Source organism: Xiphophorus maculatus, chromosome 23 (assembly GCF_002775205.1).
Source record: "Xiphophorus maculatus strain JP 163 A chromosome 23, X_maculatus-5.0-male, whole genome shotgun sequence".
NCBI lineage: Eukaryota > Metazoa > Chordata > Actinopteri > Cyprinodontiformes > Poeciliidae > Xiphophorus > Xiphophorus maculatus.
In genome coordinates this window covers 12,186,379-12,207,551 of record NC_036465.1, presented here as the reverse complement: position 1 = coordinate 12,207,551, position 21,173 = coordinate 12,186,379, and the positions used below count along the sequence as shown (strand labels likewise).

Here is a 21,173-nt window from a genome sequence, read left to right as displayed (position 1 = left end):
AAAATAAGGCGAATCAAACTCCCAGGCCAAGGCGAAATGAAAAATGGTTTGAATAAACAACTATCTCTCCTCCATCCAAATCCTCTTTGAAGCAAACCCCTCCATCATTAACCCCTGTCTGCTGCCCCTAGGTAACTTAACTCCTCTCAGGCTGGATGGTTCTTCCCTGCTCTCCTTCAGAGGATTCTTTACCGTCACAACCCCATTCACAGAGCCACTCTTCACCACCACTACAGTGTCCCTCTCAGCAGTATAAGTGAAAAACAAAATCAATCTGAGCAAGGAACGAAAACCTGCAGGTCCAAAGATATCAGCTGCAGACCACTGAGGAGGTGCAGACCACAGTTGAGCTATGTAGATGAACTGTAGGCCAGAGTAGGGTATGTAGGCAACATGAGCTTTTACCTATAAGAAGGTACCACACCATACCATGCCATACAAGAGAAAAAAAATGGAGAAATGAGAAGTACAAGGAGGAAAAGGAGAGAAAATGCAGTTATTTCTCATCTCACATTTGGGCAACACTCTTTATTTTACTTTAGGGGAACATTACAGTAGTAAGTGTAAATACTGAGGAGCTGATGAGGCAATGGAACATGCAGCACTGTTAAAATTAAGTGGAAGAAAGAAAATAATTGATTCAAAATTGAAATAGAATTAAAGTTAAACTTTTGTTGATTTATTTAGAAATAGCTTGAAAAGTAAAAAATATATCAGATAAGATTTTGTGAACTTAAATTATCAAAGTTATAACAGAATTTAATTCTTGAGTGACACAGCGGTCCTCACTCCATACCAGTCGGTGGCGGTAATGCACCAATTTCGTTGATGTCAACCACCAAAAAACGTCGAGAAGTAGAAGATTATATTGCATCGGTAGTAACATGGAGTCAGGCTCTTCTCAGCGGTTTATGTTGAAAGTTTTTCTGGTGAATTTTTGTCTCGGTTTGGTTTCTTCTCTGTACTTTCATATGGCAGAAGGAGAGCAAAAGTGTTTCATCGAGGAAATCCCAGCAGACACGGTTGTTGTCGGTGAGTTTATCACAAAAACGTCCAGCAACGTCAATTAGTAAACCTTTAAAAAAAATCGCTAAAAACTAAAACTTACACAGTTCATCAAAAATATCAACAACTATCTTTTGTCTATACACTTGTTCGCGGAGTAGAAACGGTGACTACAAAAAGCATTGATGAATGTGAAGTTTGCAAACGACTTTTTATGGTGATCGAAACGTGAAAATCTTTGGTTTCAGAGGAACTGAGGCATTTCCTGCATTCCAAAGTCATGACAAAGAGGAAGATGTTTTCGTCCAACATCTACAGCAGTTGTGCTGACTAGCAAAAGAGTTACGTTTCAAAAACGTAATTGATTATAGATCATGTAAATGGGACATAAAAGTAATGTTCGTCATCTTAATATTTAAATAGTTATTTTATGAAATGCAAGATTACAGATTTCAGTGAGTCACTATGTCTGACATATACATGAAGCCAATTGCTTAAATTTGCTCCACCACTTACAAAAACAAACAAACAAACAAACAAAAAAACTAAACAGATTCTCCCTCTGGCTCTGTGGTGTTTTCACGTTCTTCTTGTGTATGCGTAGGCCACCTCTTGCGCAATAATGCAGAAGATGGGTACCGCCTACCCATCGTGACGTCAGTAGATAAATAAATGGCTACCTACACTATGTGGTTGGACTCTAAATTAACATCTTAAAAAAAACAGTTTACTGTTTTGAAGAACAGAACAGTTATTTAGCCAACATGATGGAATACGTAAGCCAGGGCAACACAGAGACAGACGGGACAATCATGCATGCACAACCTAAGGAGAATTTAGAGAGATCAAGTGTTTTATATGTTTCCCTGATTTAAGACGTCTGATTCAGATGATTGCAATTCAGCAAGAGCCTGTTAATCAGCTGTCTATTGTGCATTCCGGAATTGTTATTTTTAAGTAAGAGGGGTAAAAAGAACAGTATTGGTTAAAGGAAGCCACAAGAAGTCTTACTGCAGTTTGTCAGAAGCAAACATAATTTCTTGTGATCATGTCAGATGGGACTAAAATTGAGCATTTGTTGTCTAAATATAAAATGTATAGTGACAAACACACTTTACCCACAGTACATGTAGGGTGAAACGATGACAGTGAGGAGACTTTTCATCGACAAGAACAGGGAAGCTGGCTAGAATAATGGGAAGATGTACAGAGCTAAATCCATTACAATCCTGAAATTAATTCTGTTAGAAGAACAGAAACCTCTGTCTAATGCTGCGACAGAGGTTCACCTTTCATCACAACAACCATAAACGTAGAGCCAAACCATAGTGGGATGGAACAGATCAAAGCCTGTTCATGTGTAAAGAATGGCCCAGTCAAAGTGCAGACAGAAACAGGAACTGACTGATGTTGAGCATTTACCAAAAGAAAATGCTTATTATATTTGTTAGAAAATATGATTAGGTTTAGTAAAACAATATCTACTGTTTCTCTTCAGGTGATTATTGGACGCAGCTTTATGATGAACAGAAGCATGAGTATCTACCGGCCATTCAGAATCTCACCCTGTCTGTTGCAGCCAGAGATCCTACTGAGAAGGTTTGGGTTTTATATTCTAAAGCAAGGCGTTTATTTTATAAGTTTCTAATTTCATGTTTATTTCACAGAACTTGTCTCTTTTTATCCCACAGTTGATTCTGTCTCAGAAGGAAACCGATGGGAGGTTTAACTTCACATCATTTACCTCAGGAGAACACAAGATCTGCCTTCAGCCAAGTTTATCACAGCTGCTGACTGCAGGTTTAATACTGGTGAGAGGAAAAGTCACTTGAGTTTGAATTAACTTTTAATTAACTAGGAAATAGAAAATACTTGCCAGGCTGTGGAATTTTATAAACATTTCAGCTGCATATTTTTTACATATAGGCACCATATGATGGGACTATATTTAAGGGGATACCGGAGGAATTTTACTTACCATAATTAATTTTACTTAATTAAATATGAAAATACTTCTGGATTCAGTAATGCATTAAAACACTAATTCTATGAAACACAAATACTTGCCTATGCAGTTTTAAGAAGGATTTAATGTGTTTATATAAGGTAGCAGAAGAAAAGGAAATGTTTCTAAATTAGGACATACGGTAACACTTTATTTGATGGGTTGTGAATAAGATTGTCATGAAACCGTCATAAACATGACATAACACCTGTCATGAACATGAGTAAGTCTTCATGAATATGTATGGCTGTTGTCATAAAGTGTTATTCAGTAAATCATGACACTTTTAATACAATGTTGACATTATTGAAAATGTCTTTGTTATGACAACTTGACATTAAACAAGAAATCATGATCTGACATAATCAGAAGTATTCATAACGAAGACATTTTGAATAATGTCAACTTTGTATTAAAAGTGTCATGATTTGGGGCGTGCTGTGGTGGCGCAGGGGGCCTTAGTCCTCGACGCGGACGTCGTGGGTTCGACTCCCGGTCCCGACGACCCTTGCCGCATGTCTTACCCCCTCTCCTCACCCTCCTTCCTGTCTGCCTACTGTCGTAAAAATACGAGCCACTAGCGCCGCAAAAACTCTTCGGAGAAAAAAAAAAGTGTCATGATTTACCGAATGACACTATGACAACAGTCATAAATATTCATGAAGACTTACTCATGTTTATGACGGTGTCATGACAGTCTTATTCACAACCCGTCAAATGAAGTGTAACCGGACATACTAGTGTATGTAGTTATAACCCAGCTTTAGGGTTTATATTATAGTTACTGATGAGAAGAGTAAGATTTAATGGCTTAAATTTAGCCATATTTGGACAGTGCAAGATTTAGCTGTTCAGAGAGAACTTTATTTAGGTAAAGACGCTGAAGTGCAACTTAATATCATTGGCATAGAAATCAATTCAGGCATTTGATGCAGGGAGATGAGACAGTTCATCTGTGAGTGAGAGTTGGCAGGCTTTTCCTCTGATAGAAGTAGAGAGTAAAATGTCTTTGCTACTTGCCATTTTTAGTGGCAAGTAGAAATGCCCACGTGAAATGACAAAAAAAAGAAGTCTGAGAACCAATCTTGGAGGGAAATAATTGTTCGGCTGCACTTTGTTGCACTATTTATCAAGTGATTCACTGGCAAACTGTTTAAACATTGGTGTCACGTTGCAGGTGGTTCACATGGACATCCGATCGGGTGAACGCACCAACAACTACACAGAGATCCATAAACGAGAACTACTGACGCAGATGCAGCTGAGAGTCAGACAGCTGTCTGCACAGGTTCAACACATCCAGAAGGAGCTGACCTACAAAAGGGTCAGTGATGCCATTGGTTGCAGAGTTATTTTATATACATGCATTTTAAAAAAAAAATACAAATAAAAAACACTTATGTTGGTATTCACAGAGCAGAGATGAAGACTTCCTCGCCATCATCCACAACATCAACATGTGGATCTATTGGTGGCCCATCATTCGCTGCATCTTTGTGGTGACCTTCATCATATGCATCACAGACAGCTGCTGAGATCACAGCTACTGTTCAGAGTAAAAGACAAAATATCCCAAACATATTTACATTAAATTTCCTCCTGGAGGAAGTTACGGTGTTTTCTGTCTGAAGAAAGCTGCTGACACCTCCTGTTGTGTTCCAGGCGACATCAGTAAACTCTGGACCTGCAGAGGAAACGCAACACAGACCAAACTGAAAATTAAAAAAGATTCACCCCCAAGCCAACTGAGACGTCCTATAGTGGCGTGCTGGAGAAACCATTGTTTACCTGGAGAAAGCAGAGATGGAGATAACACAGAGCAGGAACTCGAGGCCATAGAAGCAGAGCAGCACCGCGCTGAGAATGAACTCGAGCCGCAGCACGAACGTCTGCAGCAGCAGGTAGTAAACGGCCAGCGCTGTGCAGGGAAACAGGATGAAGAGGGACACACAGGAAGACAGAGAGCGCTCGCAGAGGTTCCCCTTCCAACCTGGAGGAAAAATACGGCAGACAGTCAGAGGGAAAGACTGATGTTTGTTCCTGTCTGCTGCTGCTGTGAAAAAGCCATCTGTTTAACTAAACATGTTTAAATATTACAGATATAAAGATGTTCCAATAAGTGTAAAACTTTATAATAAGTGCAAATAACAATAATTCAATAAAATGAGCGTTTTGTAGTTACTCACATTGTCTTTGTCTGATATTAACATTTGTTTGATCTGAAACATTTAAATGTAACAAAAAACAAAACCAGAAGTCTGTAAAGGTGAAAATATTTTTATCTTTTCCACCAACACAGGACTTTAAATGGACTGGTCTGACTTTTCCTGGTTGATACCAATTTCTAGATTTCTGTGAGAGCTGATCTGCTTGTACTAACTTCTTTTTTGTTTGAAGCACAAAAGCAAGTGATGGTTTAAAATTCAACTGAAATGTAGGAATTTTAAGATTGGCTCCATTTATCCACCAAAGCTTATGTCCCTAACCTTTATCTGATTTAGTACAAAATTCAACAAGTGCATCAGTACATACTGTCGGCTAATGCATTTCTAGAATAAGGACTGGACATTTTTAGTCTTTATACATTTAATGAATAGCAATAAAAAAGCTAAGTATTCAATATTTCAGTATCTGCACATCACAAATTAGAATCAGTCAAATGAAAATTTGTCAGTTCTGTTCTTTGGACTGTAGACTGTAAATGTTGTTGCATTTGGATGTAACATATTTAGTAACAAAAATGAAATCAAATGTGGAAATTCAGTGATTGGACATAAAATAAATTTTCCATGACAACCAAAACTGATGCGACAGCAAAAGCAACAGAAAAGGAGCACACATTTTATCAAATTCGGTGTCATAGTGAAAAAGAAATAAGAACAAAACAGTTACAAATTGCATGAAATGTGACGTATTTCTAAAGTTCAGATTTTGCAGGGATCAAAGGAAAATACTGATTCATCTTCCAGTTGTTGAGTTGTAGTTTAATTTCTGTGTGTAGTCAATATTTAAGATGGTTAACCATTGTGATGTAGATTTCACTGTCCACATCAGAATCTGAACAAATGTGATGCTTCAGTTCCCGAAATGCACTGTATTAAAAGTAGGGATACTGAACATAGATTTCTGTTTTGAAAATATATCTATACATTGAGGTGACTTCTGTCATTACCAAAAATCTAGGATGATCCAAATTTCTGAAATAAAAATAAAACTAGTTTCAATCCAATTTATCAGGCATGTAATCTAAATTCTTATATAAAACATCTGGTTTAATCACCCAATGCAGGGACGGAACACCATTTACCGACCAAATACACTTTATCTTGTTAAGAAGTCTACAAACTCTCAGATGTAGAGTTTGTTTCGTGCATTTGTCTCTCACCATAGAAAATGCGAAGAGTCTCCAGAGCGAGGAAGAGCAGCAGCAGCACCACATCCAGGACCAGATTATCTGCTGGGTACGGCAGTAAAATTCCTAAATAGAGACAAGTCATAAGATAGCAACCACAGTCATGTTCAATATTGGTGTGTATTTACAACCACAAGACAAACCTTTTGGTTTATAAGTGATTTGCTCTCATCTTGACTGACACCAGTTACAGACAGTTTTGTAAACATTGAGACTCATTCACTGTGAATTACTTCCGATCGTAAGTGAGTGCATAAAAATGCCATTTCAATATCAGAGAAGAATGGACTGACTGGTATAAGATGTCAATAAGGTAAGAGTGGCTAAAGGAAAAGAGGGTCCAATTCATCCAAGCTCAAATTTAGATTAAACTTTGGGGAAATCTTGCTTGGTGATGTTGTGTCTTGATTGCAACTATAGAATCCAGATGGTGGTATCAGAATTTGGTACAGGAGTATAATTATAGCTTTCCAACAGGATGCCACAAAGCTCAAATCATCAATATGGACCAAAATCTCAGAGAAAGGTTTCCAACACCTTTTGAATCTCAGACATGAAGAATTAATGGGGCAAAGTGTACAGAACTTGGTATGAGCTTTTAAAATCAAGAGAAGTTCCAATTTTCTGTTTCTCCTCTTTTTCCTCTGCAGGAGTAGCTTCCAATGGATTTGTATTGATCCCTGCTGCCCTGAATGTGAAACATTCATCTCACCTTTGTAGATGAACATGAGGATCTCTGCCAAGTAGAAGGCAGAAAAGTACCAGCTGTTCAGGTAGAGAAGAACCTGCAAAGGTGTTGAAGATAACTGAGAAAAGGACGGTTAAGGATCAAAAAAGACAACTGAAAACGGTGGATCTGAGTTAGTTTTATTGCAAAGGATACGACTGCTTGGCTCCCTGAAGAAAAAGAGGAAAGTTGGAAAATGCGATGGTTAGATGCACATTCAGGATGATTATTTTGTTTTTGGTAAATACAAAGGAAAAAAAATGTCTACAGTAATCTCTTTTTGGTGTTGGCTGAAAACATAGGCAAATGTGTGTATCAAAAATATTGAGTTAATTAATCAAAATCTAAACTACAAAAAATGGCCCGACGTTTTAATAAACTTGTATGAAAAAGTTACATAGCATTATGGCAGTTTGTAAGAAACCTGCTTCTATTTGTTGTCGCTAAATAAAGGAACCGCCAATCTTCCTTTGTTTTCACTTCAAGTATCGTCCGTTTATTTAAAAATGTATTCCAAATGTCCGAGGTGTTGCTGAAAAACATTCGGTTAATGTAAAATGCCTATAACGACATGAAATGAACAGCAAAGCTTGAAACTCACCGGGCGCCATGTTTGAATCCGCCTGGTTACTATGGGAACTGTGGCTTGGAAACTGTTCAATCTCTTCTTCTGCTTGAAGCGCTGCATCCGGAGGTTGCACTGCTGCCATCTTCTGGAGTGAAAGAGTTACAGAAAGAGTTCTGATCCGCATTTAGTGGCGGTGGGAAGGCCACGTACTACAATTTTGGATTAAATTAAATTATTCATATTCTTGCAAACAAATCGGAATTATGTAAGACTATAATTAAGCTCTTCTCAAATGTTATTTAATTGAAGATTAAATAACTGACAGTGCAATAGAACAAGCTCTACAGTTTCATCATCTTTTACACATTTACAATGTTTTATTTGTTTCTCGCACAGAAAATCATGTATTATCATGTATTAAAATCATGTATTATTAAATCTATATTATTAAATCTATGGACATCCTGTTTTGTGACAAAAATAAACAAATAAATAATCAAAGAAAATAAAGAAAGGAGAGTGAAAGGATGGCTATTGATGTAGACTGTGTCTTTATTTTTGTTGCTTTGATTTTCCAGTTGCTCTCTGCAAGATAGAAAAGAAACATATAATGAAATCAAATAAAAATGACTGCATTTCATATTTATTATATAGTTTCAATGATTGATCGTTTTTTATTTCTCTATTGATTTATTTTATAATGCGAATTTTGGCACCTTTAAGAATAACAACAATAATCAAACGATCGATTTCCTCATTTTATTCCTTTCCAGTAGGGTGGGGAATTATAATCACACTAAACATTATAAGCTTTACTCGTTTATTCTGCTAATCTTGTAGAAACGCCCTTCATACTAAAGTAGAGCAGTTTGAAAGGCGTGATTCGTAAAGAACTACTAAATGAAGCTTAAAAACTACAACATCTAGCATGCTCCTGCGGCGCGCTGATTGGCCAGGGATCTACGAGGGTTTACGTGGCACAATACTGTCGTTGCTCGTTCTCAGTTCGATCTGTGGTCTAAGATGTCACATCGGGTCAGGATGCAGCTTTCGATTGTGTTTTCAGTTTTCCTCCTTAATATTTTCTACAGCTCTGTCTCTTCGTTGTACTTTCACATCGGAGAGACTGAGAAGAAATGCTTCATAGAAGAAATCCCGGACGAGACCATGATTATCGGTGAGCGGTTGTTGCTAACAGCGAGTTAGCTTAACGGCTAGTTAGCTTCACGGCTAATTGAGCTAAAACCTGTTTGTCATGTCAAAAAAGTTAGCAGACAGCAACCATTTGTACACAACATGTTTTTATATGTGCTCCATGTTTTTTTTTAAATTTTTATATAAACGTTAATTATCAGAGTATATTGGTGGTTGCTCGACCATTAGTTAGAAGTTATAAAACATCTTAATTCGTTTTTCAGGAAGTTTCATGTCAGATTGGAACAGATGGCAGTCTACGTGCTTTATTTTTAGGCTGATATAACTGAGTAAAGAGCATAAACTCCAGAAAAGTAATGCTCATAAATTCAAGAAGAATTTATCAATGTTTTTGTTCCTAGCCACCTTTTAATACATAATTTTTGCCACACTTTTTCTTGTTAAAATGTCACATATTTCTGATTTTGCATTTATATTAATCTTTTAAAGAAATACTTAAAGTGGTGGTTATAGGCAAACTAATAATTTGGATCAAATCATTCCAGTATTAGTTGGAAGTCAATTCTGTAAACTGTCTAATTGCAAGCTCTGCTTAAGGAAGAATTGTCCCTACTTGAATACCACTAGAACTAAATTTCTAAAGGTATTGCAAATAAAGTGAGTTTATGTGCAATGGAGGAGAACTGAGAATATGGCACTGCTGTACATGTGTTGTAATTTAGTAACCAATCAATCAGCTTATTGTTATGTACAAGACAAACTGTCTACAACTAGAACACACTTTGGCACACATCAAAATAATAGGAAATTTGACATTGATGGAGGTTTGCCTTCTTAGCAGATTCGGTTAATGTTATATTGGACTTTGGTATTTTTCTATATCTGTTCCCTAATGTGCTGTAGAATATAATCTATTCAGCATGCCCTGGAGCTGCCCTCAGGCTTCTACTTACTTAAAATGTATATAAAAATAAATAAACAATAATAAAAAAATGTAAGTGGGCATTCACTGTCTCATTTTGATTTAAAGAAACAGTGACATGAATGGTGAGGCTCCCAATTTATCCCCAAATGATACTAGACACACCTCCCTAGTGTGTCTAGTATCACAGGGATGTGATTCCTCTACCCCAGGGGACTTGACCCTTCTTATGAAATGAGAAATATGTCTATAAAAGTTGAGCAAAAAATCTGTGACAAATGTCAACCCTGGTAAAGTCCAACACAGCTGGAACAGTTTTGATTATTTCCAAGAACTAGTCCCTGTTATTTTAGTTTATCCAAGGGCTTTGTATGTTTACATAAGTAAAGAGCCTGTAACATTCCCTAGGATGTTGTAAAACATTCTAATACTAAAAATAACATTTACATGCTACCTTCACCTTTGTTTAAATCATTTTGTGTGTGTATTAACAAATGTAAACATTTTAAATCCAAGGTGATTTTCATGCACCTTATTCTAAAGGAAATGAGCATCAGTGTCTTTCACATTAGATGTGGGATATGAATATTTCCAGCTCAAATTCATCATGAAGGTTTAATGTTTATGTCTCTGTTCAGGTAACTACCGTACTCAGCTGTATGATAAGCAGAAAGAAGAATATATGCCGGCAACACAGGGTCTGGGTATGTTTGTGGAAGTCAAAGACCCTGATGATAAGGTAAACACAAGAAATAGGAACAAGTTTAAATGACTGGAGCAACTGCATTGAGTTCTGACAGCTTGTTTGTAGCTTGAGCAGGTCTGACCTCCTCTTCTGTTTTCTGCAGGTGATTCTGTCTCGGCAGTACGGCTCAGAGGGACGCTTCACCTTTACGTCACACACACCCGGGGAGCATCAGATCTGCCTTCACTCCAACTCCTCCAAGTTCTCACTGTTCGCCGGAGGCATGCTGGTGAGGAGGCAGCCCACTCTGAGCAAATATTACGTTAAACATTTTGAAATGTCTTTTGACCTGCTTTTCTTGTCTGACAGAAACTCTTTTCGTGTATTCTTACTCTTGTTCTACTGCAAACCTTTTAGGGAAATTACTTTAAAGACATTTATACTCAACATGCAGGAATTCTGTAAGTGGAAACTCCTGGATGTTTGGATGAAGATGTCCTGCTCAACTCTCTCTTTTTTTTTTTTGTCTTTTGCAGCGTGTTCATCTGGACATCCAGGTGGGCGAACACGCCAACAACTACGCTGAGATCGCTGCCAAGGACAAACTGACAGAGCTGCAGCTCAGAGTGCGGCAGCTGGTGGAGCAGGTGGACCAGATCCAGAAGGAGCAGAACTACCAGAGGGTCAGTCAAATCCGGCAATCTGTGTGCCGTTTTGGCAGCAGTTGTTCCTTAATAACTTGTGTCAGAGAAGAAGTCTTTATTAGGTGATATTTTTATTTCTTGAGAGCAAACAAGAATGAATTTTTATGGAGCATAAACCTCATGTAATATTCTCGTTTTAGGAGCATTATATTTCACCAGTTTTGCTGTTCACTTTGATGAGTGTGGCTCCCAGCTTATGAAGACCAACAAATCTGGTTCTCAGAATATTGGAATGTTGCAAACTATAAGTAAAAAAAATATTTTTAAGTCAGAAATGTTATGCCATGGTTGTACAGTGAACTCTCCTCATCCAAACTTCCATATTGGATCTATGGCGTATTGTCAAGAGGAAGATAAGACGCCAGATTCAACAAAACAACAGAGGAGCTGAGACTTTTTAAATGGAATTCCAGCTATTCAGATGTAACTAAGTGAAAGCAGAGGTCATTTATATTAATCAGTCTGAAATGTTAATATATCACCCCCTACTGTCTGTGTGTGTCATCAGTACCGTGAGGAGCGTTTCCGTCAGACCAGCGAGAGCACCAACCAGCGTGTCCTCTGGTGGTCCATAGTGCAGACCCTCATCCTGGTGGCCATCGGTATCTGGCAGATGAGACACCTCAAGAGTTTCTTCGAGGCGAAAAAACTGGTGTAACTCTTCAAAAGGAGCGTGTGTGTGTTTTTGGTATCTGCTGACGGATGCAGTAAAAAAAAAAGCAGCTGCTGTTGGGCAAAAATCCAGCTGCACCTAGGTTAAACTTGAAAACTTTTTTTTTTTTTGGGGGTTTGCTCCCATCTACAACAAACATCCAGGACACATCTCCCCCAAACTACTGGAAGTTTAATCTTTCAGTCATGTGCAAGACTGATGTTTGCACCCTTGCAGTAATTTATTTTATCGTGTCTCCTTTTTTTTTCTCCACTTTGTGTTACTGGCCACTCAAGATGCTGATAAACTAAAGTCAGGTTTACACATCATGTTAAGCTATTTTTCTTTATTTTCCAATTTGAATCCTCCTAAAGTCATTGTGTTCCATTTTCTCCCGATTGAAGTATTTGAGATTAAATCAGATAGCTACTCATCAGCTTTGGAGATTTCTCAATTAAAACATTGGCGCGCATCTCTAGCAGACATATCTGTGCAATTATTTGGCAGCAACTTTACACCTCAAAACTTGATGAATGCCACACACTTGTTAGAAAACTTTTATGAATTTTATTTAAATGTTTTCTTTGTCAAAACGCCAAATTTTGGCAAATTTCTGGCACTCATTAAGATTTTTTTTAGTTTTCACCTTTTAATAACGTGCCATCACTTTTGTTTTAAAGGCCAGCGTTGTTTGTCAATTTCAACAGGACGACTGCCATGTTATGAGGGCTGAGTTTATAACTGCAGTGGTCTGGATCCCTCTTTATTACGAAATAGTACATATAATATTACAGACAACTGTGCAAGCTTTTTTATGTTTTTGATGGTAAATGTCATTTTTTTGTGAATGCACTGTTTTCATGAATCTAGATCACTTTGCAGTTAAAGAACCCAAGCTTTCAGTAAAATTACTCCAACATGCTTCTTTATCTTGCTGAAATTTGGTGTCAGACAAAATTTGAGTTATTTGGTATTTAGCTACAGAAAAAGGAACAAAACACATAAAGTTCCCTTTTTCTTCTCAAAAACTTGCATTGCATATTACTCAGCTTTGTTGATTCTAACACCCTCAAATGTTTTGATCCTTTTGTTTAATTTTTACAGTTTTTTGTTCTTTAAAAATTACTGTATGTTGTTGTTAGGTTTCAGTTATCTGGGGATATAAATTCAAACAGTTGGTGGTTTTATTTTTGCTAGATGTGGAGCTATTTTTATCAGTGCATCTGAGGTTGCACTAAGAATAAAATGTTTTTGTCTCCTTTGGTTTGAACGATGTTCTGGCTCACTGACGCCTTCTATTTTTCCTTGTAAATTTTACATCAACAGCTCAAGTCACTGTTTAGAGTTTTTATATTCTGTACCTATAATGTATTTTGAGGGAGAACATTTTTGAAGCAGATAAAGAAATGTGACTGCAAAAATGAATAAAACCATTCAACAGAGAGTTGGTTTTATCACTCCTGGAAGATTATGTGCAAGTGGAAAATGGTAAAAGCATCTCTCAATTTTCATAGGAGGGGTTTCCCAGAAAAGGATGGAAATCGATGGCCTACTCTTTCTAAACAGAACATTCCAGCACAAATCAGTTTTTTCAAAACTGAATTTGAATGAGCAACAAAAATATTGGAACAATTTTCTTTAAACATAAAATTCAAATATATTTATTTGGCCAGATTGTGCAGTAACGTACGGTGAAAACACTCTGTAGGAACTATCAAGCATTGTGGTTGGAGGGCTAATAATCAGGTTAACTATAAATCCCTTATTGTGACAAAATATTTCAGAGTCAAATCTGAGGTCATCTGTCCCAAATGTTGTAGATTGGTTTAAACTGGTTAATGATACCGAAACACTTCAGGAAGTATACCACAGAAAGCTGAAAAAGAAAGAAGTGTCTGAGTCCAGACTTCTACTTGATTAGTACCTGAGGGGACCAACTACCCTAACTTAAGTCTGGGTCAACGCTGTTGATTTCCTTAATTAATAAAAAATGAAATCTTACTTTCTTCTACCGTTTTTAATTTTAGAGTTATTGTTCTTGTTTATACAAAATAAAAATAGACTTCCATAATATATGGAACCTGGGAACCTTTGTCGTTTACTGCCGTTGTTGCGTTCGGATTTATATCCAGGACGGACCGAATATCAAATGGTGTTCTGTGATTTCAGACAGATTTTAATTAACCTAAGTAAGTCACCTCTTGGCTAATTTTTAGTAAAATGAGACTCTTTAGATCAATAAAACTGTGTGATATTCTCGATAGGAATATTTTAGCAGATTAACGTTCACCGAGGATCCACCGGAGCTCTGGTTCGTGTGAACCGCTTTATGCTACGTGTACAGCGGCTGCGGCAGCCCGTTAGCTCCTCTTGCTAACGGCTCCAGCACGAAGCGGATCTCAGCATGAACTCACCGAGCAGAGGTCCCTCACAAAGGTCCAGGATGGATGAGATACATCTGGAGAAATGAAGACTTCCCCTGGAAGGCGTTTAACTGGGAAGCAGACTGTAAGCAAAGGCTGAAAACAGATTAAAACATGATGTATTCATCCAGAAGAAAGCCTGTGCTCTACTTTAAAGAGGAAAGAAGGTGAGAAAGAGAAAAGTAATAAAGTGAATCTTTATGATGCAGTAATTTAGACTGTGACCAGTATTATATTAGCATTTAAAACGCCAGCATGCTTCTATGTATAAACTCCTGAATGCAAAGCAGTTCGATGGAGTTTAAACTTATTTTTCTATCAATTAATTTACAAAGTTTTCATAAATAGGTTCAAATTTATAAGTAAAGTTCAACTTTATTTATTTTAAGTAGAATTTTTTGAGTGACTGCTACGCAAAAAGTTTGAGGTTTTATATTAATAGGCCCACATTGTCCGAGTCTTATTAGGTCCTACATCTTTGCATTGGTTGAAAGGTTACTTGGAGACATTGTGATGGAGGATCAGAAGGAAGAAAATGTACATTTCTCACAACTGATTGTCATTGCAATATTCAACAGTTACATAGTAGTTGCACGATTTCGCAATATTTTGCTGCACAACTTAACGGTATCTTAAAAACTGGAAGCAGCCGAGCCCTAACTGACCGAGTCCTTGCAAAACCCAATAGAGGAGTGGAGGATTGCAGACTTCCAGCTTCCATACAGCAACAATCCAAACCTGATGTAAGAATCCAGGAATGTTTTTGTCTTTGGTGAGCAAGGAGATGCTGATTCATAGAAGCCCTAGCTGATTAGTGGCTTTGTTTTTCCCCTGGTGTGTTCTGTTTAAGCTAACATTAACGTAGAAGAGCCTCACTTATTCACATTATCTTTTGGTGTTTAAGAAGTGAGCTTTCTAAAGTTCCCCAGCAGGATGAGAGGTGAGTAAACATTTCCTGTGTGTTTTTCAACAACGGTTTTCAAACTGTGGCTCTCAGACTCCCAGAAGTACAAAAGCAGCTAAAGCAAATCTGCTGTCTGGAATAATGAACCAAACTTTAAGTGTCTGGTTGAAACGTCCTTTTAAAAGTCCAAAATGGCGCATCAGCTGCTAAATAGTAAAGTGAAGGCAGAAATTGGCTTCTAGGTAGAATCCAAAATAAAAGTCACACAATACATTTTGGGTTTAACAAGTCAACATATTCTGGTCTGTTTGGTCCTGAAAGAAGTGAATTTGAACATTAACTGCTCACATCAACTCGCTTCATGTGTGTCCAATTTCAGAACCTGAATCCTCCAGCTAAAGTTATTGTTTGATGAGCTAAAGTTATTGTTTAATTATTTTTACTATTTTAAGGGGACTATAGAGGAAGGATGTTTAGTAAAAATTCTGTAGTTCATCTAAATGCTCCAAGATGCAATGGATATTACTAAAATAGATCAAGAAAAGGAATGCAGACATGAAATGTATTTGCTAAATAATCATAATCTGCTGTTGTACTTTTCTCTCTTGCTCTCACTTTCTTTGGTTAGATCGCTGTAGACAACAGGAAGAGATGACTTCATTTTGAAAATTCAAATTAGACATTGCTTCACGAGATTTATAACAGCTTCTGCTTGTAAACTCCCAAACCAGATGTTTATAGCTGTTAAATGTTCTTTAAAAGCTACAAACATTTGCAGCTCTTGTAAATTTATTTAAACCCGTGAGGCCCAGTTTGGGAGCCGTTGGTTGATGTTCTGTACAATGCTTGTACTTTTACCCACGCCTCTGCCTGGAATAATTTCATAACTTAAACCCCACAAGAAGTCTTGTTTTGTAATATGAAATATAGCTGGGAGATTCACATTGAGACTGCATGTGTTGGTTAATAAGATTCCCTTAAAGCATCAATCAAACTGCGTTTTGGTTTGGGTTTGCTCAGGATTTGTTCTTGGCTGTTCTAACCCAGTTGTTTGGTCCTTGTTTTCAGCTGCATTTGGTGGTCCCTGGGAAAACATCGACGTTTTCAATAAACATCTGAGCAACGTGTTCTTTCTAGCATAGACCTTTTGGTCACTGTCGAGCCACAAAACAGAACATTTTCTTCTCTCCTCTCATTTTACAAAGACACAAGCAGTGTTTGTTGTCTACTGAATATGTTATTAGATCAAAATGTCCTGTTTGAGGTTCAGCGTACCGAGGAACACTAAATGCAGATTTGATTTTGACTTTGAATTTTGAATAAATTTGACCTTTTTTAATATTACTTTGCTTCATGTGTTAAACAAACAAACCCAGAGGAAGCTTTTATGGCGTCTTGTTTGGCTTTTGCCAGGTTTCTGTCGGGGAAATGCACCATCTACAAGCTGTTTGGCCTCTGCATGGTGCTGGTGCTCATCTCTCTGCTGTGGCTGCAGCTCAGCTGTTCGGGTGACATGTCCTCAGTAACTCATCAAAACCGGCGCGATCCCCAGCCGCCGCCTCCACCCTGTCCCACTGAGAGACAGGCATCCGCAGCGGACGACCCCAGCTGGGGTCCTCACAAGCTGGCACTCGTGGTGCCCTTCAGAGAACGCTTCGAAGAGCTGCTGGTGTTCGTTCCATTCATGCACAAATTTCTCAACAAGAAGAAGATCCGCCATAAGATCCTGATTATCAACCAGGTGGATCACTACAGGTGAGAGCTCAGCTGCCATTCATACGATGAACGTTAACAACCTTCAGTCTCTGAGCTTTCCTTTTAGTTTTTATTTTTAGTAAATTTTTATTTGCTTTTTTTAAAGTCTAAACAACCTTAACCTGTATGAGTCAGAAGCAGACTGCTGTAAGATTTATTTAATCTCTGATTCAACATACAAAACAATCTACAACTTTCCTTAAATTCCTCAGGAAGTGTTTTCATGCACTTATGTATAGTTTTTGAATTCAGTGGCACCAATAAAAGCATCAGATAACAACCTCGAGCTATGTCAGATTATTATTTAAAATGTCCTTCAAACAGCATAGTCAAATTAAGCAATCATGCATTACAAATTGGTAAAAGGTATCTTGGTAAAGGTATCTGCCAAGTCAACCAGTTGTTCACTTGGCAGCAATTCTTAATCCTGAACAAGGAGTAGAGAGAGGAACTTTAAAGAACATCAAATATTGATTAAGTTTCTCATTGAGTTATTAGATAAAAATCAAGTGAAAAGGAGTAGGCGAGAAGAAGATGGTGAATCAAAACTGAATCTTAAATATGTGAGTCATAATGTTGTATTTGGTCTCAATTTCACCTGTCTATGTTGAATGCTTTTCTTGTTTTTTTTTTTTTTTCTTGTTCCAGATTCAACCGAGCGTCTCTGATCAACGTGGGCTACATGGAGAGCGGGAATGACACAGACTACCTGGCCATGCATGACGTGGACCTGCTGCCCCTCAACGAGGCCCTGGACTATGGCTTCCCTAAAGAGGGACCCTTCCATGTTGCCTCGCCGGAGCTGCATCCGCTCTACCATTACAAAACCTACGTGGGAGGAATCCTGCTGCTCACAAAGAGGCACTATCATATGGTACGGAGCTGCTGCTTATTGTTAAAGGCGAGCTGAGGTTCAAAACAAGCTACATTAGGAGGGAAGGTTTGGCAGTATTTGTTTCACTGTGAGAATGTCTCCCCCACAATGTTCTCCTCAACTTCACAAATTTAAATCCTCATCATCATGTTGTTTTTTTATCTGGTTGGACATAATATGCCCACCAGATGGTGCTGTTCCACATTGAAGAAGGTTGTTTAACAAACCAAAACAAAGAAAAGACTGTGCTGCATGTTTGGCTCAGATCAAGAAAGCATAACAGTATGTCATTTTAACTTTAATTAATATTGCGGTGCTGCAGAAATGGAATAGTGATAAACTAACCCAACAAAGCTTGCTTTTTTCAAGCTGCTCGTCATCTTCTGTGTGTGCAGTGTAATGGGATGTCGAACCGGTTCTGGGGTTGGGGCAGAGAGGATGACGAGTTCTACAGAAGGCTCAGAAAAGCAGAGTTACAGGTACAAATCACTGACAGAGAAACAAGACGTTTCATTAGAATAATCTCTGAAGATCTTTTCTGGTTGGTTTCATTTTTAATTTTTTGGGCAGCTGTTCCGCCCAAGTGGCATCACAACGGGATATAAAACCTTTCTTCATATCCACGACTCAGCCTGGAGAAAGAGGGACCAGAAAAGAGTCGCCGCTCAGAAACAGGTAAGAGAGAATTACTGAAATTGAGGGACAACAAAACAAAAAGTTTAATAAAGGATCTTGAAATTAGAAATGCACTTTTATAAAATTCAGATAAAGATTGGGGACACATGTAGGAAAATAATCTTGTAATTCCTTACTGTTGATGGAGCTCCTTCACAGTTTTCCTTTTTTTATCTGTTGCACACTTCATTCAAAACCAACAATTATGATTGATCTTGAAAAATCTGATTGGGGCATCGCTAATTTAGACTTAGACTGACTTTATTGTCATTTTGCATGCACAGGGTGTATACAGAACGAAATTTCGTTGCATACGGCTCAGGACAGTGTTTTGAGCTTCCAATGTTGTGAGGTTACTCCAGAATAAAATAAAATACAGTATAAAATATGAATATAAATATAAAATATAAAGTGCAGGACTGACAGTAAAAAGGAAGTTACTTAGCCCTGTACATGTGCAAGGTATAAAGTGGAGACCAGATTTTAAGTGCAGTCCAGTTAAGAGTTCAGCAGTCTGATGGCAAGTTCAGCAGTCTGATGGCAAGTGGGAAAAAATTTGATGTCACCTTTCTAGCTTGGCAATGATAATAACTGATCATAACTCCACCTCCTCCTCTTTTCTTCAGGAGCAGTTTAAGGTGGACCCCGACGGTGGGCTGACGAACCTCCAGTACCAGGTGGATTCCCGGCAGGAGCTGACCATCAGCGGCGCTCCCTGCACCATCATCAACACCAAACTGGAGTGCGATCAAAGCCAGACGCCGTGGTGTCTCCTGAGTTAGCGGACTTGGTGGCTTCAGAATCACTGTAGCGAATATCTACAAACTGAAGTGGAAACAAACAAACCAGTAGTGTTACTATGTCCAGGTACATGATCCGAGCGCCAGATGCAAATGGCTCTTCTGCATCATGTTACCTTAAGACTGTCTTTGGGCAGAGACGCGTTAGGATCAGGAGATCCTAACCCATGCTGCTAGCAGGTGGGTTTTTTTCTTTCTCCGGTACTTTCAGGCTCCAAGTCTGGTTTTAGTTTTGAGTTTGGACCCAGGGCCCTGCATGCATGAACATTGTACTGTAGTTCCAAATGAGGAGGGTTTTTTTTAGCCTTTTACCTTATTTGAAATAATGATCAAATGTCTGGTGGATCAGAACAAGTTCTTCACTGAATTGCGTAATTTTTCCTGCTGACGCTGTTACAAGAAAGAGAATAAGTTTGGAAATCTGGAGTGAAACTCTTAATATCTGATTGGAAAGCTAGGATCATGTTTTTTACTTTATTCTTTTTATGAAAAGCCAGAGTAAGTTAAAAATGTCTTTATAAATATGACTCATGTGTCCCATTTTTATGACTTGATTTCCTATTATTTAAAAAAAATAAACAATTAAAGAGTTTGTTGAGTTTGTGTTTTTTGATGACTGGGAAACAAGCTTTTTATTTTGCATGTTTTCTTCCGTGAGGGGAGACATGAATTGCTAGACAGAAAAATGTTGAAAACTGCAGGCATGTTGGTTTTTCTTATTTACATTTTTTACTAGATCTGCCGTTAATTAATTGCTGGTGTGACTACATATAATATTTCAGTTAACATGCATAATACTAAAGGCCATTATGTAATGCTAAAGAAGGAAGAAAATCATAATGTTTTTTTCAATTGAAAACATTATCATTACACTTTTCATTAAAAAGTATTGCAATTGCATATTTTCCTGAAATAATGCCACCCTTTTGGTTTTATTGTGTTTGTACTTGGACGTAGTTGACAGATTAATGTAGCACCGTCAGGCATCTGAAAATACCTAAAGATTAAATGTTTCATGGAGCTAAACAGTTCCTGATATCTCGGCTAATTTATTTGTGATTTCTAGATTTTTTTATGATCTCAGAGTGTTTGACTGGCCTTAAAATGCTTCCATTTGAATAAAATCAGGCTTGTTGTGCTTCTTGTTGACGATGGTTTCTGGTCTTCGAGTACATGGTCTCCTACATGAGGAAAAATTTCAATTAGTAATAAATCTTGACGCTGATTGGTTCTAGTGAAACTAGTGTCTTTCTGATCTGTTTTAATGAATGTGTTGCCTGAGAAATTGCTGAGGCCGGCCCATGTTATGGCACACACCACCTCAGATGTTTACTCTGGGACGTTGTCCTGCTGAGAAGCTTATGATGGAACTGGTGTAACAGTTTGCTTTAACACGTGTTGATGAGCTCAGCCTAGCTCAGCTGCTGGATATCAGCAGCTTGCTGCTCCCTGAAGTTCCTTATCGGGGTCCCTGAGGACGTAAACCCGCTCAGACGATGCAGCTGCGGTTTTTAGAGCAGAGAAACGAGCCAAAGCTTCAGACAGAGACAAAGAGTTGGACGGGGTGGATCTACACCTTCCCCCTGCTGCGAAGCTTTTCCCCTCTGGGTGCAATTTTCACCTTTTGTTGAAAGTGAGGGAAGAGAAACACCTCCACTCCTCCACAAATAGACCCCAGCAGCACTCTGTGCTGCGGCTTCGTGCTGATTTTTTTTAATTCCCCGCTCAGTTATTATAAAGCTGCGTCTCCACACTCATATCATATCATGGAAAGCGTTCAGAGACGAGTCTGAGAGTTCACACGTATTTATAGATGCTGAGGGCACACGATGAGCAGATGTGATGGCAGCACTTAATTTTCAGCTGCCGTTAATGAACGTGGGGGACTTTGCTTCGATTATGGAGCA

General features: G+C 38.1%; 4 protein-coding genes across 4 annotated transcripts; 3 read left to right on the top strand and 1 right to left on the bottom strand.

Moving 5' to 3' along the window:
• Positions 1-812: 812 nt before the first annotated feature.
• LOC102235479 (transmembrane emp24 domain-containing protein 9-like) lies at positions 813-5,195 on the top strand (the record flags this gene model as incomplete). Its single annotated transcript, XM_023328743.1, has 6 exons — positions 813-1,032; positions 2,504-2,604; positions 2,697-2,816; positions 4,188-4,334; positions 4,426-4,565; positions 4,673-5,195. Coding segments are annotated over 5 exons (708 nt in total), but the record flags the coding sequence as incomplete, so codon positions are not given.
• On the bottom strand, positions 4,572-7,859 carry LOC102218786 (transmembrane protein 216-like). Its single transcript, XM_005802108.2, has 6 exons — positions 7,751-7,859; positions 7,306-7,319; positions 7,135-7,228; positions 6,396-6,488; positions 4,799-5,000; positions 4,572-4,694 (listed from the first exon to the last, which is right to left on the bottom strand). Exons 1-6 carry the CDS (start codon positions 7,857-7,859, stop codon positions 4,679-4,681), a joined length of 528 nt encoding a protein of 175 aa, XP_005802165.2. The 3' UTR covers positions 4,572-4,678.
• Positions 7,860-8,698: 839 nt separating this feature from the next.
• LOC102235216 (transmembrane emp24 domain-containing protein 9) lies at positions 8,699-13,279 on the top strand. Its single transcript, XM_005802087.3, has 5 exons — positions 8,699-8,894; positions 10,433-10,533; positions 10,643-10,768; positions 11,016-11,162; positions 11,692-13,279. The coding sequence occupies exons 1-5, from the start codon at positions 8,741-8,743 to the stop codon at positions 11,839-11,841; spliced, it is 678 nt and encodes a 225-aa protein (XP_005802144.1). The 5' UTR covers positions 8,699-8,740; the 3' UTR covers positions 11,842-13,279.
• A 680-nt stretch (positions 13,280-13,959) lies between these two features.
• On the top strand, positions 13,960-19,858 carry b4galt7 (beta-1,4-galactosyltransferase 7). The gene is made up of 7 exons (XM_005802086.3): positions 13,960-14,024; positions 14,100-14,425; positions 16,576-16,917; positions 17,566-17,791; positions 18,187-18,270; positions 18,362-18,466; positions 19,093-19,858. The coding sequence occupies exons 2-7, from the start codon at positions 14,373-14,375 to the stop codon at positions 19,246-19,248; spliced, it is 966 nt and encodes a 321-aa protein (XP_005802143.1). The 5' UTR covers positions 13,960-14,024; positions 14,100-14,372; the 3' UTR covers positions 19,249-19,858.
• Positions 19,859-21,173: the final 1,315 nt, after the last annotated feature.